This window comes from Pseudonaja textilis, chromosome 5, assembly GCF_049901715.1.
Source record: "Pseudonaja textilis isolate UNSWEBS1 chromosome 5, rPseTex1.2, whole genome shotgun sequence".
In the NCBI taxonomy this organism is placed as follows: Eukaryota; Metazoa; Chordata; class Lepidosauria; order Squamata; family Elapidae; genus Pseudonaja; species Pseudonaja textilis.
The window spans coordinates 61,556,170-61,575,675 of NC_141994.1; the positions used below are offsets into that span (position 1 = coordinate 61,556,170).

The 19,506-nt window shown below is 36.4% G+C and overlaps 1 protein-coding gene and 1 long non-coding RNA gene across 12 annotated transcripts in view; one reads left to right on the forward strand and one right to left on the reverse strand.

Moving 5' to 3' along the window:
• Window positions 1-19,506, forward strand: part of CACNA1C (calcium voltage-gated channel subunit alpha1 C) — a 424,790-nt gene that overhangs the window by 394,842 nt on the left and 10,442 nt on the right. For all 10 annotated transcript variants that reach the window (XM_087935069.1, XM_087935074.1, XM_087935071.1 and 7 more), the window contains 10 exons: window positions 1,216-1,307; window positions 1,979-2,147; window positions 2,403-2,530; window positions 4,602-4,698; window positions 6,989-7,091; window positions 8,044-8,145; window positions 8,353-8,480; window positions 9,386-9,520; window positions 10,823-11,175; window positions 18,498-18,629. In XM_087935069.1, the coding sequence (XP_087791195.1) occupies window positions 1,216-1,307; window positions 1,979-2,147; window positions 2,403-2,530; window positions 4,602-4,698; window positions 6,989-7,091; window positions 8,044-8,145; window positions 8,353-8,480; window positions 9,386-9,520; window positions 10,823-11,175; window positions 18,498-18,629 (1,439 nt within the window). The remainder of the gene's footprint in view (window positions 1-1,215; window positions 1,308-1,978; window positions 2,148-2,402; window positions 2,531-4,601; window positions 4,699-6,988; window positions 7,092-8,043; window positions 8,146-8,352; window positions 8,481-9,385; window positions 9,521-10,822; window positions 11,176-18,497; window positions 18,630-19,506) is intronic.
• Window positions 1-19,506, reverse strand: part of LOC148125668 (uncharacterized) — a 99,544-nt gene that overhangs the window by 57,438 nt on the left and 22,600 nt on the right. The window lies entirely within an intron of this gene.

The following is a 19,506-nucleotide window of genomic DNA, read 5'->3' on the forward strand; positions in this document are numbered from 1 at the left end:
ACACTGTGACCATCATAAATATGAAATTTTGTTCACATGACCATGGGGATGTTGCAGTGGTTTTTAGTGTGAAAAATTGTCACAAGTCACTTTTTTCAGTGGTGGTGTAACTTTGAACAGTCTCTAAATGAACTATTATAAGTCAAGGACTACCTGTATTGCTCAAGGCATTTTCATAACTCGCCCAATACTTTTGATTCCGGTATAGCTCAGGATATTTGAGCCTAAAATTCTCACACAGACTTACCAGACCAGATTTTTAAAAATAGTTTAGTGGAGTTCTTAGCGTTCAATAACTCAGTTGTTTGCTTGCAGATGTTTCATTACCCGACTAAGGAAGGTAACATAGATTAGCTACATAAATCTCCAGCACAGAACACTTCTACTTTTAATACCAACATTCCTTTTTAGGTCATTAGGAACAGAAAACTCTTTCAGAAAATGGAAGGATGTGCAGATGCTCTAAACCTGCATATTTTCCAAACCATCCAACTTTTTCTCAAGTACCAAGACGAACATAACAGATTCAGTCTGTCTTGATTATTTATAGAATTATTTCCTATCTTACCATCTGCTAGGACCTCAAACCAACAATAACATGTGGTGATTCTTCCAAGCTGAGTTCTTTTATTGTTTCACATCTGTCAATCAGATGTACATCCAGTGCAGTGGGAAGATGTCAAATATTGAATTGAGATATCAGAACCAGGCAAATACAGGCAGGTAGTCCTCAATTTATAATCACAATTGAGCCTAAAATTTGTTGCAAAGTAGGACATCTGTTAAGTAAATTTTGCCCAATTTTGAGACTTTTCTTGCCAGTTGTTAAGTGAATCACTGATGTTGTTTAGCAACATCAATGCTAAGCTTCCCATTGACTTTGCTTGTCAGAAGATTGCAAAAGGTAACATGAGCCCAGGACACTGCAACAGTCATAAATATGAATCAGTTGCCAAGTGTCTGAATTTTAATCATGTAGCCATGGGGATGCTGCAATAGTTGTAGGTGTAAAATATGGTCATAAGTCACTTTTTCGGTGCCATTTTAACTTTGAACAGTCACTAAATGAACTGTTGTAAGTCAAGGACTGTCTGTGTGTAGGATATATATAAGTATATTTTATAAGTTTATTAGAATGAGAATATTAAGATTATCAGATACAGGAATATCTTGTGGAGTGAAACATTACCTTGAACCAGCTTTTTCGTTTATTAGGTGTTTGGTAAAATTGCACTAAATGATACTACAGAAATCAATCGGAACAACAACTTTCAAACATTTCCTCAGGCTGTGCTCCTGCTTTTCAGGTAGGTTGCAACAAGGGATGCCAGGGCAGGCAACCCATATAAAACCCCCAAGGTCCCCAGGATGGCATTGTCTCAGTGTCTTATTTTTCATTACTGTTGCAGCTTTCCAATAGCTTCAAATAGGAACTCAAGAAATTAAGGGCACCAAGTCTTTAGAATGGTTATTAAGCCTAAAGCAGCAGACTCACCTTTAAAAGTTTTTTTTTTAAATCTTCCAGTAAGACCTAAATGTTGGCCCTGCCTTCTTCCATGATGGTAAGACAACACTGGAAAATTGAAAAAATAAAAATAAAAAAAATCTCCCAATCACAAAACATTGCTAACCCCAAAGCATATTTGATTTAATCATATTTTAGGAAAATGGTTTAATTTTTTTTCTTCCAGAGGCCAAATTTGTACTAGTCTTTTGATTTTTAATTCCACTGAATTTAATACATTTTATGAGGTATAAGATCTGTTACTTTCCAAATCTCAAAATGCTTTGTGTAGACCAGCTACCCAAACTATCAGGTACAATAGACATTTTATCAGACGTCTGTGGCTGCTTATGAAGTATGATTTGCTCTATGCTGCAGACATCTGAGCCACCTAGACACAATTATCTTGTGAGTTATTTGCTGAGTACTTAATGTCTAAACCCCCCACCAGTAACGAAACCCCGTTTTCAACAGATGTGCTACTGGTGAAGCTTGGCAGGAAATCATGCTTGCATGCCTACCTGATAAGAAGTGTGACCTTGACTCTGTGGAACCAAACAGTACTACTGAAGGTGAACATCCCTGCGGGAGCAGCTTTGCTGTATTTTATTTCATCAGTTTCTACATGCTTTGTGCCTTTCTAGTAAGTAGCTATGGCGATCTGTAAAAGTTGTGTAGTGATTTGCATTTTTAACAAAAAAATGGTTAGGGGAGGTGAAGTAGTGATCCCTGAGCCATATGCAATTCTGAAACTCCTTTTAGCACCTTTTGATCTTGTTTATATATTGTTTTTCAAGAGGAGCATTGTAGAAGCACTTTGTCTGAAAAAGACCTTGAAATATACATTATGGCATGAAATACCTTATCGTAGAACAAATGTTTTTGTTCTTATTCACAGATCATTAACCTTTTTGTTGCCGTTATCATGGATAATTTTGATTACTTAACCCGTGATTGGTCCATTCTGGGTCCCCATCATCTGGATGAGTTTAAACGGATTTGGGCAGAGTATGATCCTGAAGCCAAGTAAGTTTCCAGCCACACAACTTAAAGAAAGGAACTCTGAGAAACTCCACCTACAAAATTTAGTATATACTCAGGTTTCTATTTAGGAGCTGCTTAGGATTTCATGTCTTCTGTGACAAGCAAGACAAATGGTATCCAATCTTATATGTATAGCAGGGCACATGCTGGATTTTGTATTCTATTTGGGTAGAACTGATAGGCTGAAAGGGGGGGATCTCTCTAGGATGGATCATTTTTTTAATTAGGTTCAGGCTAAATGACTGGTACAAATCTTTACAAAGGTGGAGATCAGAACCAGTTAAAATGATTGAGTCCAGACTACCTCAGTGCACTCAGAAAATTTCTAATCTTATTTATATGAAATATTATATAAGAATATAGAAACAATCAAGGTCATTAATATTATGCTTCCTAAGTACACTATGCATCATATCAATTATTTGATCACCTAGGCAACTGAATAGGTGGTGGCCTCATATCTCTGCATTCATCTAAATTATACTAATTATCTAGATTGATTTGAGTTGAGCTTTTGGCTGGCAGGAGATACTGAAACTCCTTTTATTTACTTGGTAAATTGCCTTTGCCAGAAATTGCATGAGGAAAATGCTGACCTGCTGCTTGTCCCAGATTTTCAGTAGGTTTCAGTATCACCAACTCCAGATCTTATGATGGAATCAGGCTTTGGGGTTTGTGAGTGTTGTTTTCCAAAGATTAGACATCCCACATCTTAGATCATTACATGATACAATACACCTTTCCTAGTCCCCTGATTTCCAATTCCACCCTTCTAGGCTTTGCAAATTAATGTGACTATGTAAATAAGCCCTCAAAGATCATCCTTGTAACAAGTAAAAGTCTTAATGTCTGTAAAGTGGCATACAACCCTTGTCTCTCTACAAATGCCTCTGCACTTGTTGACTAGGTGCTGACACAGTATGTTTGCTGCCAAGCTCCAGGCAGAAATCATATCACAATGAGCTGCTTACAGTAGCTTGTGGTCCTTCGCAGTTGATTGATAGCTCTTCTGCTTGCCTGTAATAGTCATACATTTCCAGACATCACTTCTCACTTTCTTGTCTATTCGTTGTCTTCTCCTTTTACACTTTTGTAGGCTAAGGGCCTAGTGGGTGGGTGTGTTAAGACTGCCTATATATATCTGCACATTCCTGAAAACACAAGGGTCTGGCTCAATTAGCTAAACATCTGGAACACCAGTGTCAATGCTTATGAGGAAACTGTGAATGGGAAAATGAATGAATGAAAAAGAATGAGCCCATCTCCTCTCAGGTTTTTGGAACTGTAAACATTTATAGGTAGTCCTGCAGTTCATTTAATAACCACTCAAAGTTACAATGGCATTGAAATAAATAATTTGGGATTTTTGTCACTCTTAAAACCATTGCAGCATCCCTGTAGTCATCTGATCAAAATTCAGATGCTGGGCAACTGACTTATATTTATGACAGTTGCAAAGGTCATGTGATCACCTTTTGTGACCTTCTGACAAGCAAAGTCAATGGGGAAGCCAGATTCAATTAACTACCATGTTACTAACTTAACTATACTGATTCATTTAACAAGTGTGGCAAGAAAGGTCGTAAAATGGGACAAAACAGCTTTTAACAACTGTCTTGTTTAGCAACAGAAAGTTGGGGCTCAATGGTGGTTGTGAGTCAAGCAATACCTGCACTGCTGTTTGAGAAAAGGGATAAGTTGAATCTATCCTTGAGGAGGTGAAGGTGGGAAGCATGTCTGCTTAGCTGCAGCTGCTTTTCCCACATGCAGACAGCAACCCCAGCTGCATTCCCTCACAGGAATGCTTTTTTGCAGTACTTTTGGTTTTCCCTGTCCAAAAGGAAGTTCTGAAACACATTGTTTGACATCTAAGCAAACGTTCTATGGTTCCTATAAGGTTACTTATTATATCCCCTGATGTTCAACATCTACATGAAATTGCTAGGAGAAATCATCCAGAGCACTGGTATAATCAGACACCAAATTCCAAGGAATCCACCAGTATCCTTGGATATTGCCTGACAAGCTTTCTTTTTTAAAAATTTTCCTGTAGAGGACGTATCAAACATCTAGATGTTGTAACACTCCTGCGTCGGATACAACCTCCTCTGGGTTTTGGAAAGCTCTGTCCTCACAGGGTAGCTTGCAAGGTATGATAGGTTTCTGTTCCCTTCCTGTTACTGTTTTGCTTTATTTTTTCTTATATTCTAATGGATGACAAACCCCATACACTGTGACCATTGGTCATATTGATGGGAGGATAGGAATTGTCATCCAATATAATATTAATACTCAGAGTTTGTGATTTCTAGATTTTCTATTATGCAGTTAATAAATGTTATTATCATGAAATGTGCACTAGTTTCTTAGACTTTTGCTTGGTTGACTGCCTTTTGTTAACATTTAATGTTTTTATTTAAAATAATTATTTTCTAGATATTAGTACTGTTTCAATATTAGTATAGTTATTAAAATTAATCCCAATGTACACTTTAAAATACATACTGCTACTTTTGTCAACAACATCAGATTAAAAACCATCAATCAATTGCAAAAGTCAGCTTTACTTGGAATAGCTTACATTTGCCAAATGTTTAGACTGGATTTGACATTTTTATCCATCTAGCACAGTGGTTCTCAACCAAGGGTGGGATTCTACTGGTTCTGTCCACTTCTGTAGACCCAGTTGCTCTGAAAGCAGCAAACAGAGAGCATACATAGAACCGGTTCTATGTCTGCTGATGTTTGGGCCCACTCGCCCGCCTGGGCTCTTACCTGACCTTTATTTCCTACTTTTTCAACCGCAGCTGCTTTGCGCAATACAGCTGCGGTTGAAAAAGCAGGAAAAAAAGGGCTTTTCCAACCGCTGCACACTTGCACGCAGCACTGCTCAGCTGTCCGGGCAGCTCAGCAGGTCGTAAATTGCACTCACGCGACAACACAGAACTGGTAGCTATACCGATCGGATCCCATCCCTGTTCTCAACCTTCCTAATGCCGCGACCCTTTAATACAGTTCTTCATGTTGTGGTGACCCCCTTCTCTACACGATCCATTGCCATGGGATGGTTTGCTAATGAAAATATATAACAATTGCTTTAATAATACAAAAGATGATACATGGCATAGTTCAGTCAATACAATTCATTAAAGTTTCCTATGATTTACCATTCTCTGTGTTGTTTTTTTACATACCTGTTACTATCACAAGGAGGCAGTATTCACATCAACCACAGCTGAATATAAAAAGACTGATCAGCATCTAGATTAAGTTCCCATGATACAGATATATTTTTTTTGCAGTAGTTGATGATTTTGCAGTGCATGATTTTACATTTACCCAGTAATTATAATTCATGAAGTGTCATTTTACCTCCAATACTGCTGCTTTCAACACAGTAGCTGCTTTTAACTGAGTAACTGCTTTCAACACAGCAACTGCTTTCTACACAGCAGCTGCTCTCTACACGTGTGACTGGTCCACATAAGTACATTATGATGCCAACACTTTCACATACACCTGTATTTGTATGGGGTCTTATGTGATGGGGTTGGCGCGTTGATGTCATCACGCTGGATACTCGTATGTGGGTGTATCTGCATGTGGGCGGACCCGCCTGGAGACGGATAGAGGATCGGTGTCTCGGTTCCTAAGACCATCGAAAATATGTGTTTTCCGATGGTCTTAGGCGACCCCATGAAAGAGTCATTCGACCCCCAAAGGGGTTGCGACCCACAGGTTGAGAACCGCTGGTCTAGCAAATCCTTCTCAAGGTTCTGGGATAGACAGATGTTATTGATTGATGGTTGTGAAGATACCATTGCAAAACATAAGCTATTCCAACAGAGAACATTCGGAGGTCTTCTAGTCCAACCCCCTGGTCAGTCAGGAAACACAGACAAATGGTTATCCAACCTCTTCTTTAAAACTTCCACTGTTGGAGCATTCACAACCTCTGGAGGCAAGTTTTCCCACTGATTAATTGTTCTAAATATTAGGAAATTTCTCCTTAGTTCTCACCATGAGACTTCTGGTGATTTTGTCAATGCTGATAGGTTGACATTGCTGACATCAATTTTAAGGATTTATTTATAGATAAGAGAGGATATAGTGAAAAGAGTATTTGTTATATTTTAAGAAATGGTGATGTTATTAAAATTGTTTATAGATGTTGTGATGAAGGAGAAATTTCTTTATATATTTCTTGTCTTTTCTTAATATATTCTTATTTTTCCTTTCTGTTTCTTTGTTTCCTTTTCTGCATCTCCTATTTTTTTCTTTTTATTGTATTAGTTTTTTCAATTTTTATTAATCTTTATTGTTGTAATTATAATTCTTAATACAATTACTATAAAATGAAATTGGGAAAGCAGTATATGAATTGATATGGTATAGGCCACATAATTAATATTATGTTTCTCTCTTTTTCTTCCCTCATAGCGTCTTGTCTCTATGAATATGCCATTGAATAGTGATGGAACTGTTATGTTTAATGCAACCTTATTTGCACTAGTAAGAACAGCACTGAGAATCAAAACAGAAGGTAAGAAGACAATATGCAGCAGAAATAAATGGGATTCTTGATAAGTTTCTTATAGCATATGTGATATCATGCCACAAAATAATAGAAACAGATTTGGGAGGGGTCAATTACCTGTTCATTGATAAATCCAATAAATCCAAATTAAAGTATCCCTGAAAATGTGAATAGTAGTTGTTAACCAAGAATTACCTGTGTTTACAATGAAAAGGCAAGAAACGAAAGGAACAGATGTATATTCATATCCAAATTAATTTCTGTTCATAACATCTTTTTTTCTATATCTCAAAGAGCTTAATTAACTTTTCTTGAGACAGGTTTTTATTTCCATATTAATATGCAGAAGATGCAGACAGTTTCAATTCTGAATTGATCTCATAGTTAAAATTGCATTTATCACGCCATTGTCTTTAAGTGTTGTATTGCAGTATCATAAACTAAGGTCATAATATAGAAGACTATAGCTAAATATTTGATGAATTAAGAGTTACTTGAGTAGGTGCAATATGACTTATGATCCACTCAAATGTCATATATAGATACAACTTTGTCACCTGAAGTAGCCCCTAACCTCTAGCTGTAGAGAATCCTTTAAACAAAATGTAACTAGATCCTAAAATATTTTTGCTACTCATGAAACTTTCTTCTGTTCAAGGAAATCTAATTCTAATTCTAATTTCCCTGAATACCATTCTACCTTTATAGGAGCATTAACTTAAATCTGGCTTTGGCCTTCAGCCTTAAAAACCCAATCTATTACTATGTTTTACAAATTATAGCCAAAAGACAACCTTTTTTCCCCATTTAATTGGCTTTAATAGGATCAGAGTTATTAAGAATCCTATTATAGGATAGCCTCTTATTTTTAAATGGCTCTCTTTTTATCTGTGGACCAGATAAAAGTACTGTTCCATAAAAGAACTGAATTTTTTTTTATTAATATTTCTTCTTATAGGTAATTTGGAACAAGCCAATGAGGAGTTGCGTGCAATCATTAAGAAAATCTGGAAGCGCACTAGCATGAAGTTGTTGGATCAGGTTGTACCCCCAGCAGGGGGTGAGTCCATCTTTTTTTTTTCCAGTATTCTATTTAATACCAAGTCCAATCTGTAATACACTCTGAAATTCCTGAATAAAGGCTGGGGATTAATTTTTTAAAATAGTAGGGCACTAATAGTTTGTTAATAAATTACAAAAGCAAATAAACTATCAATTGTTTTAGCTTTTTCTTTGATTTTTTTCCCCCAAAATGTTTGCCATCTAGATGATGAAGTTACAGTTGGAAAATTCTATGCCACATTCCTGATTCAAGAGTACTTCCGGAAATTCAAAAAACGCAAAGAACAGGGTCTTGTGGGCAAACCTTCACAACGTAATGCTCTTTCTCTACAGGTAAATATTCAATACATAGCATGAGGTTTACAGAAAAGAAAGTCAAGAGTAGATCTTCTGTATATTGCTTAGCATTATTGATAGAAACTATCAGCCCAGCAGTTTCATTATCCTTCCTACCAAAGAGCTACTCTAGAAACTGTGAGAAACATCTCTTTAAATATATGAATTTAGTTAATTTTGAAGTTACAAACTCAAGACGTTGATCCCTAGCCCCAATTTTAAAAGTATTTTCATTTAATCTAATAAATTGGGTATACCAGTTATCATTAACATATCTTTTTAGTTATTAGAATTAATTATAAATAGGGCCTTTTAGTTAAAATTGTCTATGTAAGAACCACTGGTTGGAAATAGGTATCTTGATAACAAATATATTTACTTCTAGATTAATATACTTGGACCAAATATTTAGAGCATAATTATGAGGAAGTGAAATTATGAGGTTATTCTATAAATAGCATCTCAAGGATCTATCATATAGATCCTACAAAAAATGTAGTGAAATTTAGGAAATGTTTATGAAATTATTCATTATAGTTTTCATCATATTTTCCCTAAACTTCAGAATAGACCAAGTAACTTCACTGCATGAGAACAAGTTATAGGTTACATTCTTTTGAGTCCCACTGTCACAGATGGATTGAAAGTGGTACTATTTTTCTGAATTGCTTTTTTTTTAAAACAAGTTTTGTTGGTTTTTAAAGACAAACAAAAACAAACAAAACATAAAAGCATCCAACTTTCTTTCATAAATGTACAAGCAGTGTGTCGGTAGCCAGCACTACAACATCCATTACATTGAAACTTAGTAGCTGTTAAGAACCAATGTTGATAAATACTGTATTTTAAGATCAATTTTATTTCTTCTATCTACCAGTATGCTAAACCATAATATTTTCTAGGCTGGTCTGCGCACATTACATGACATTGGACCAGAGATTCGAAGGGCAATATCTGGAGACTTAACAGCAGAAGAGGAATTAGACAAGGCCATGAAAGAAGCTGTTTCTGCTGCTTCTGAAGATGATATTTTCAGAGTAAGTGCTTTCATCATGAATCTGATGTGCAGCAGAATGATCCAAACATATTCAGTCAGATTCATAGACTGAAATATATGCAGTACAGGATGAACAGAGAAGATTATATAACTATGAATAATAAAAAACAGAAAATTTAAAAAGGCATTTCAAAGTTATTTATACTGCAATTAGCGAGCATAATCTGTGTTTTTAGTCAGTATCTACTTACAGAATCAATAGAGAGGATTGGCAGAAGTAGTGCATAGACCCGAGGTTTAAAAAACTTATGCCCCTTCTTAGCTGGATGTGATTAATACAACATTAAAAATAAAATTCTTTCCACCACTACTGTTAATGTTATGTTGCTACATTCCCAACATGTTAAAGCAGAGATGAACAGCCCCAAGAACCGCATTACTTGCTGCGTTGTGAAATCACAAGTATGCCTACATACAAACATTCACCAATACACAGACACAGGTTTCATTCATCTCTCTCCCTTGCCCTCCTCCTCCTCTGCAGCTTTGGAGACGAAGACAATAACCTAAAGGAATTGACTGTAGAAATCAAGCAACTCTAAGGTGGTTTCTACTTAGCTCACTTTCCCCTTAATGAAGGGTTGCTGGGAATCAGGGTTGGTGAATTCCCAGTGTAATAATTCAGGAATATGAATGTCAAAAGATGGAGGATATGAAGAATTTCTATTCTATTCCTGATAAGACCAGAAGCATCCTGACTACATGACAAGTACATTGCTGTGCAAAAGGGAAACGAAAACATTGTTCATTGGAGTTTTAAGAGCCAGATATTTATTTGCAAGTACTGCTCCATAAAAGCATCCTATGAAATGGATTGCTGAATGCACACAACAGGGTGTGCTATTATAACATATTCAGCAACCATTTGTTCAATTACCATTTGAAGTTACAGCAGCAATGAACAAAGATATTTATGACTGGTCATCATAGTTGCAACTATTGCAGCATCCCTGTGGTCACGTGGTTGCAATTTGGGCACTTGGCCACCAGCTCACAATTATGATGGCTCCAGCATTCCACTATCACATGATCGCCATTCGTGACCTGCATGCTGGTTTCTGACAAGCAAAGTCAGTGAGGGAAGCCAACAGGAATCACAAATGACAGTCATGTGTTGCTGTGCATAATGACCATGTGGGATTTGCCTAACAATAGCAACTGCAAAACTACCATCCTAAATCAGCCCAGTTGTGTTATATTTGCTTTACAACCTCCTATAGGACTACTACCTCTGTAGTGGTGCTTTTATTCATTCATTAATCTGCTTGTGTTTTGCTTCCAGAGAGCTGGTGGTTTGTTTGGAAATCATGTCAGCTATTACCAAAGTGATGGCAGAAGCTCATTCCCTCAGACATTCACTACTCAGCGCCCTTTGCACATCAACAAATCTAGCAACAACCAAGGAGACACTGAATCCCCATCCCATGAGAAGCTTGTTGACTCCACCTTCACTCCAAGTAGTTACTCTTCATCAGGTTCCAATGCTAACATCAATAATGCCAACAATACTGCCTTGAGCCGCTTTTCTAATCCACCAAGCTATCCCAACACTGTCAGCACCGTGGACAGCTACAGCACCCCTTCCTCCGCCACTGTACGGATCCAGGAAGTTCCTTGGAAGTTCAGTTGCAGAAGGTAAAGATTGTTGACAGCAGCAATGTTTCTCTCATTTGCCAATTTAATTGATCATTGTAATGGTGCATGGAACTTCAAAAAGAAATATATAATAATATAACAGAAATTTGAGCCATTATGTATATATAAATAATTACATACATGCATACCTACATACACTCCCTCTCAGGAGATGATGAAAATGGCTATTCTGTACATTTCAAAATATAATTAATTTTAAATCATATTTTAAAAATAAATTATTAAATTAAATTTTAATAAAGAATTAGGAGTAAGTACATCCATCAAAAACTTGATGCAACCTAATGCTTGAAGAAATGAATTGAGACAGAGTTTAGTCCTGACCCTTCAAGGTTCAGCCCTATCTCCTTTCCACCTGCTCCTTTGTAAATAAAACTGTTGGATTATTTTATTTATTTGTATCCCACCTTTATTATATTTACAAATAATTCAAGGTGGCAAACATATCCCCTATTTTTTCCATAGCAACCCTCTGAGGTGAGTGGGCCTCAGAAAGTGACTGCTGTAAAGTTTACCAGCAAGCTTTCGTGGCTAAAGTGGGACTTGAACTCACAGTCTCCTGCTTTCTAGCTTTAATCACTACTAAACTACTCAAAAGACATTACAAAACAATGTTTTATTATTTGTCAACACTTTTTGAGAAAATTTTAAACAAAATTAGCATATAAGAGATCCTATAATAGAACCCAAGAATGTAAGTTGGGGTACTCAAGTAAAAAATCCTAATGGCTTCTTTGTATTCATTTACATATCTACTTAGTAGGTTCCCAGTTTTCCAGTTGGAAAAACAACTCTGAATGGACCACCTGTATAGGGAATTCCAAGGTTCAAGTTTCCTCATATTTCTTCTTCATTTGGGCCAGATAGTTAATGTCTGTAACATTATAAATATTACAGCTTCATAATCTAAAAAGAGCTTTAATGTATGTAAATCTTAATATAGTATCATGTTTCTAATAAAGATTGACCAGTTGGCTCCCCAAAAACTCAGAAAAATAGGAAAGAAGGTATTAGCTCATATTCACTGATTATTGGCAGGATTATTGCTTTTTTATTATTGAACATTTATAGATAATAGTTACCACAAATTTTCCTAAGAATTATTTAAGGATATCTGTTGCAAATGGCAGCCAGCAATCCATATTCCAGGCAGGAACAGACATAAATTCCTCATCCACAGATGAGGTGCCATCTAGAGTTAGATTACTCCAGATTCTCCAACTCTAAACCTGAGGTGTGAAAAACATGGGGCTAACTAATTAAAATTGGGAATCCCAGGAAAATGGGAAATCCAGGAAGATTGAAACAAAAAATGCATTTGAGAAATAGGTAGATGTTCCAGCCAGGAATTCTCTGATTTTTTTTTTCTCTGTGATGCTAAAGGTTTTTTTTTAAAAAAAGATTTCTTTTTTGCAACCTAGTGAAGTGCGTCCAATTATCTATTCATCAGGGTAAGCATGGATATGTTGTGTTTATAATCCAAGTTGAAATCTCTGCAGTATCAAAATTTGGCAGGGAAAAAAAAACTGTTTCCATTTATATCAGACAAGTATCATCTAGCATTTCCTTTGCTTTGTAAACTCAAGTCATGTTGCATTTTGCATGCTATTTTTTATTTTGGCAGGGTTTTTTCCTTTTTCTAACAAAGTCTAATTTTGTTTTTACTCCTATCTAATTGATTTTCTCTTCCAAGTAAAGGGGGAGGGGCAAGGAGGACTTGTAATCTTCTCCATCTCACACAGGCACTATTGGACAATTTAAATTATTATTATCTTGGTATCTTTGGGTGATGGGTTCTGAAGTTATCAAAGTACCACTTCAAAAGCAGTAGGTGGAACCAGGATATGAAGATCCAGAGCAGAGGTCGCCAACTTTTTGGACCTCAGGGACCACCAAACTCATAATTTTAAATCCCAGGGACCACTAATATGAATTTTGACTGACAGTGGCTTGCTGACGTTGGTGGGAGAGAGAGAGAAAGATCTGATCTAACCTCTCTTCCCCCCCCCTCACACACACAAACACACAGAGATAAGGGTGGGATTCAAATGTCTTAACTGGTTCTGTGGGTGTGGCCTAATTTGTGGGTGTGGCTTGGTCATGTGACTGGCTAGGCATGGCTTGAATGTAAATATTATAAATATTTATATAGATATAGAATTTATTTATAAAAAAGAGCAACTTTTACCCAAAATCAGACAAAGCAGACAGGCAGATTGAGTGGCTCACAGAATCACAGATTCACTTAGAGATCTGTGTTTCTGCCATCGGCTACCTGAGTCTGTCAAATAAAATTTGCTTGCAAGCAAGCTCATAAAATTAACTTACAACATACCATGTATGTAAATATTGAATTTTTTATAAAAAGAAAAGAGCAACTTTTACCCAAAATCAGGCAAAGCAGGCAGGCAGATTGAGTTGCTCACAGAATCACAGATTCATTCAGAGATCTATATATCTGTCATCGGCTACCTGAGTCTGCACTGACAAATAGAAGCTTCAGTCCTAAAAAGCAGAGCTGAAGATCTAAAGATTAGCCAGAAAGCAACAAATCCAACGATTTTCTGCTTTCTAGCCAATCTAAATCTCCCGGTATAGCAGAACAGCTGATGATCAGAAAAAAAAGGAGAAATAGCAACTTAGCAGGCAAGTTTGCCAGGTAAGAAGTGAATGGGCGGGGAGGGTTCCCGTAGGCCATGTAGGCGGCGCAGCCTTGTGTTCCTGCGCAGCCTGGATTAATTGCTTTGAGGGTACTCTGGGGGTGACATTTCTCTGTGGACCACCAAAATTTTCTCGTGGACACCAGTGGGCCATGGACCACCAGTTGATGACCACTGATCCAGAGTACTCCTGGAAGAAGAGATTGTCCTCTAGGAGCAGAGTCATCCCAATATTTTTTGTTAGTTAATTCTGTGAGATAATTAAGCATATGCAAGATAGTACTTTTTAATCTGATCTAATATTAACCATCCATTATGAGGTCTTTGTGCCCATAAGTTCTTTTAAAATATTCAGTATAAAAAGCAAATGTTGAGGATATGTGTGATATAATTAAATATGAAAAGTAAAGCATAAAAAATATAACAAGATCAATCTGTGTCTATTTAAAAGCTTCATTTTATTTTTCTTTCTGGGTGTTTTTCAACCCTCATTACTGTGACCCTTCAGAATAAATAGGGTTAGGCCATGTAGGAAGAGGAAAATAATAATTGGCAATGAATAAACACTGCATCCTAGAAATTGATGAAAGACCTAATATCTTTTTGATAGATAAAACAAAAAATATTTTATGGTAAATTCAACTTGTAGGTAAATAAAACCAAAGAGTCCTTGTTCTTGCCCTCTTTCAATCCTGACAAACTAGGCATTGAAAAGAAGATTTAAGGGGATTAATGCTTATCATATTGAGATGAAACTGGGATTGCTGAAAAAGTATTGCTGAAATGCTTTGGATGTCTAAATCTGACCATTTAATTAATTTGAAACATTTACTTTAAACTGGCAGAAACCACCCTTAACAATTAGGTGGATTGTTTAGTATACTGTACTGAGGAAAATTCATGTAAAATGTCATATTGAGATCCTCTGTAGTTTAATTATTTTTAAAATCATATTGTTTAATAGGAAATATTAGGAAATATTGTTGTTAATATTTTATTTTTGATGAGATTGCATCAGTTCATAGCAAGGGAACATGACTTATGTTTGCCGTTTTCTGAAGCATAATTTTAAAAGGCTAGGCAAATAGATCTGTGCTCCGGATTTCTACCTTACTCTGCAAAACTATAGCAATCAAAAAATACCACTTACTTTCCTTCTTTCCATCTCTATTCCTGATTGTCTTCTTTTTTTCTTTCCATGCTTTCCCAATGAATTACGATACGTTATTATGAAACACTAGGGAGGGAGGTAATCTTGCTGTTCATCTATATTTCATATAAAAATTCATTTATCAAATCATGTTAAATTTTAGTTTTCAGGTGTAGTGAAGGAGGAGAACAATACTGCTGTAACACAGATAAATAAGAGGTTTGTTGCTAATGTAAACAACAAACTTAGAATAATTTTGCGGATTACTTATCCAAAATGCATTACATCGAATAATTGTTAATGTTATGGTCAAACTACAAGTTATGTACAATCTTAACAACTTATTTGCAGGACCACTTGTCCCTAGCCTTTGGGTCTATCCCACTTCTTGTCACAGGATGGACATGTTTATGGCAATGTCTTTTTATGGCAATGTCTTCACTTTGGAATAATCCCTACCTGACCCCACCCCACTCAAAGCCCAGATAGTCCAATTCTCTTCACCATGCAGAAAGCTTTAAAAGAACATTTCCTCTTTTAGATACTTGGTCAGAATGACAGATGATCCTGTTTTCTGGGAAGCAAAATACAGGGATTGATTGACTCTGTCTATGTGTTGTTGATACGTTGCCTATGGATTGCATTACTTCTTATGGCCTCTTAACTGTACTCAAATGTTTTTTTGCTTGGTATTTATTTGATATACTGCCACCTAGAGTCATGATTACACACATCTGGTAGCTATATACATTCTAATCAATAAAAAAATAATCATTACCGGAATGCTGTTATGTGAATTGGTAGTCTGTTTGGAACAGTGGCAGGGGTCATTTTTTTTCTTCCTGTGCTTTTTCTGTATCCTGTACAGAGGTGGATTTATAAACTGTACAGATGCAGAGAGATAACTCAGTAAGACATCCATAACAAAGAACATTTATTGGTTCATCAAGTATCCTCATAACTCACGTGTGTGACAAAGTTCTTCTTTAATGACCAATCCTTTGTATATCTGCCTTGTAGTAAAAGATGGTTATCTCCTAACCCATCTCGTAGCGACAGAAAGAAGGTGCCATGAGTTAGAGAGTTCAGACAAAGAATGAGGAAAACTTCCCCCAAACCCTCGAGGGTCAAACTAGTGACCAATCAGGATTACAGAGGTGGTCACGTGACATGAACTACATTTCCCAGGATACCTTTAACTACATTTACCATGATACATTCCCTTAAGGGGACAGTTTATAATTCCTAAGTAACTATCCAATTCCCAAAGACTGGTTGGGACAGCACACTCCCCGCCTGGAATTGTAAATTCCACTATTAAGAGAAAAGAAGAAAAAAGAATTAACTATAAACTAAGATAAGCAGTAAACAGTAATACTATTAATAGCATATAACTATATAACTAAAAAAAACAGCTATATAACTAAGAAAAACAGTAAACATTAATAAAGCATCAAACAGAGCAAAGCATGCAAAGCTTGAGGTTCAATCTTCAAGTTTGGCCTCTTGGTGCAAGTCTGCTGGTCACCTCTGGCAGCCTTTTAGGGTGTACAGATACTCTTGGTAGCAAAGGTGAAAGTCTGGAGGTCGCTTCTGGAGGCCTTTTAGGGTTGACAGGTAGTCTTGGAGGCAAAGGTGAAAGTTTGGTGGTTGCTTCTGGCGGCCTTTTAGGACTGGAATGGTACTCTTGCTTCCACGGTGTCAAAGGGTGTCTGGTGGTTGTTGGCAGCCATTTATTCTGGAACGGCATTCTTGTTTTCGATGGTGCTAAAGGGCGTCGAAAGGTTGTTGGACTGGATGGTGCTGAGGCATTTGCCTGGGTTAGAGTCTGCATCTGGTTGACACTGACAATTCCTACGATCCCCCATCCTAGTGGAGATTTGATGGCCACTGGGCCATCTACAGGGCTGCCAAATGATTCGGAGAAGAGAAAGGCACATGGGGCAGCAAGAGTAGGATATCAGCCTCCGGATCTAGAGCAGGAAAGTAATGAGCCAGGTGCTGTAGGTGAGGCATGCTACTTATGAACTCAGGTGTCATGATCTGACTGTGGTCGTTCGGCATTCAAACACGGGTGGCAGTGGGAACCGGGAACCTTCCATCCAATGACTCTATGCATAGTCCAGTAGCTCTCCTCCCCGCCGTTCTTCTTGCTCCATGGCATGTTGATACGGTAATGGGAAGTTTTTCTTGTTGCACTTCAAAGAGGTCGAAGAATGCAGGTCTGGCCAGGGTGCAGGTCAAACTAGTGACCAATCAGGATTACAGATGTGGTCACATGACATGAACTACATTTCCCAGGATACCTTTAACTACATTTACCATGATGCATTACCTTAAGGGGACAGCTCATAATTCCTAAGTAACTATGCAATTCCCATAGACTGGCTGGGACAGCACAGTGCTGTTTTTCTGAATCACAGTTGCATTTATAATTAGCTTGTTTTTTTTTTAATAGCAAAAAAAAATAGATACATGGAAAACAATAATTTAGCCACCTGCCCCTCTGATTTACTCCTAAACTCAGAATAAAACAGTGACAGTTATTTCAATTAATTCACAGTAATGCATGTGAATCACCAAATACCAGTGAGATGACAATAATGGCAAAATAAATGTGTTTAAGATGTGTATATAGTTTTTCTGGAAGCAAAGCAATTTAAAAATTACATTATCAACAAGATAAAATGCAATTACATACATGAGTCCCAAGCAATACTATCAGATCATTTGAATATCAATGTAGGTTTCAAACTTGTTTTTTTTTTTCCAAAAAAAAAATAGTTTATTATTGTTGTTGTTGTTGTTGTTATATTTTCCATTTCAGAAGTATGACATGCATGGTGAACAGAAAATCTAAGGCAGATGCTTCATATCTTGCTTTCCCATTTCCAAATTAATTTCCATACATGAGATCTGTATCTCATTTGCCAGGCCAATTCAATTTGGCAGGGTTGGCATATCTTGGTTTCCAAATAATGCTATCTGAAATAAAGTTCACCTCAAAATCTGAATACCTATTCTATTAAAGAAAAGACTAATATTCCTTTCTTCCTTTTTGTTCCCCTCTGGGTTTATTTTCTTTGTCATTGTTATTCGTTTGTCTTATGCTGTTTTTAGGTTTTCATATTGTTCTTCATTTTTAAAAGTTTTAACAACTATAAGCTGCCCAGAGTTACTGGGAGTCCAATGGTATATAAATTTAATATGGTTCGTTGCATAGGCAACAGATGTTCAGACTAGATTTGGCATTTTTGTCTGCCTATCAAGTCCTTTTCAAGGGATAGGCAGATGTAAATGTTTGATGGTGTTATGGTTTTGTCACAGGATATAAGCTGTTCTAAGTAAAGTATGTATCATTGTTATCTTTCTTGTAAGTTAATTTTGCCAGGATCTGTTTAAAAATAATGCAACAGAATCTGTGTTTCCACTGCAGCATTTCTACATTTTCTTCATTATCCCTAAACCATTCTGATCTTTTTGCTTATTAGATCCTATTCCAGAGACAGCCAAGTAGCAATTGTTAGTGAAGAGGAAGCTCCTCAGGAGGAAGAAACATATAATGAGCAGTTAAATGAAGAAACTGAATATTGTAGTGAACCAAATTTGTTATCACCTGAAATGTGAGTATTCTATTGTAGTATGCAAGTTGTTTTGGAATTTTAGGATTGGAATCACAACATTCAGTTTTGCCTTTCCAATAGTTCCAGGTTAGAAATATATTAGTAACTTTTTCCATATATTTATACAATAGTTTAATTTGTAATTTGCTGATAATAGAATATACAAGGATAGGAAAAAATAATAGTGAACAAGCAAGTAAAGTATTTGTAGGCAAATCATAATTTAGCATTCTACCTGAATTAATAATTTAGCGCTGCAGTACGAAAATAAATACTGTAGGTAAGTCATAAATCCAGGCACATGTATATCATACACATAAAGGAATTATTTCTGGTTTTACCACTAGTTAGCTCCCCAATTCTTCTATAAGAAGTTCTCTATAATGAGAAGACTATAATAATTTAATTCAATTTCTTGAGGTTATAAAAACCTGCTTCCACATACCAATATATTCCTAATTTTTTGAATGAATTATCAATGTATTCCTAATTATACTATTGTGAGTATAATTAGTATGGTAGGCTGTTTAAAAAAGAAAAATGATTGAAAACTAAATAAAGAAACTCATTCTAAAATATTGTTCTTACCAAGGCTTCCTGAGACAGTAACAATCACGTACGTTTCCCAGAACCCTTATTTTTTTATTTCAACAGCTGTGAATGATATACATTCACAGCCGGTAATGAGTCCCAAACAGCTTATGAATAGTCCAACAGAAGTCTGCCAGTCTTTCGAGATAAGGCTAATAAGCACCCACCTTTATCTCCCTTGAAATGCTGCCAACGCCTAACTTGCCAATTAGCTGTACAAGCCCAAATGGAGCACAAAGTCAACACAGAGCTTCAGATTTTAAACCAACCAGAATGAACAAAATTG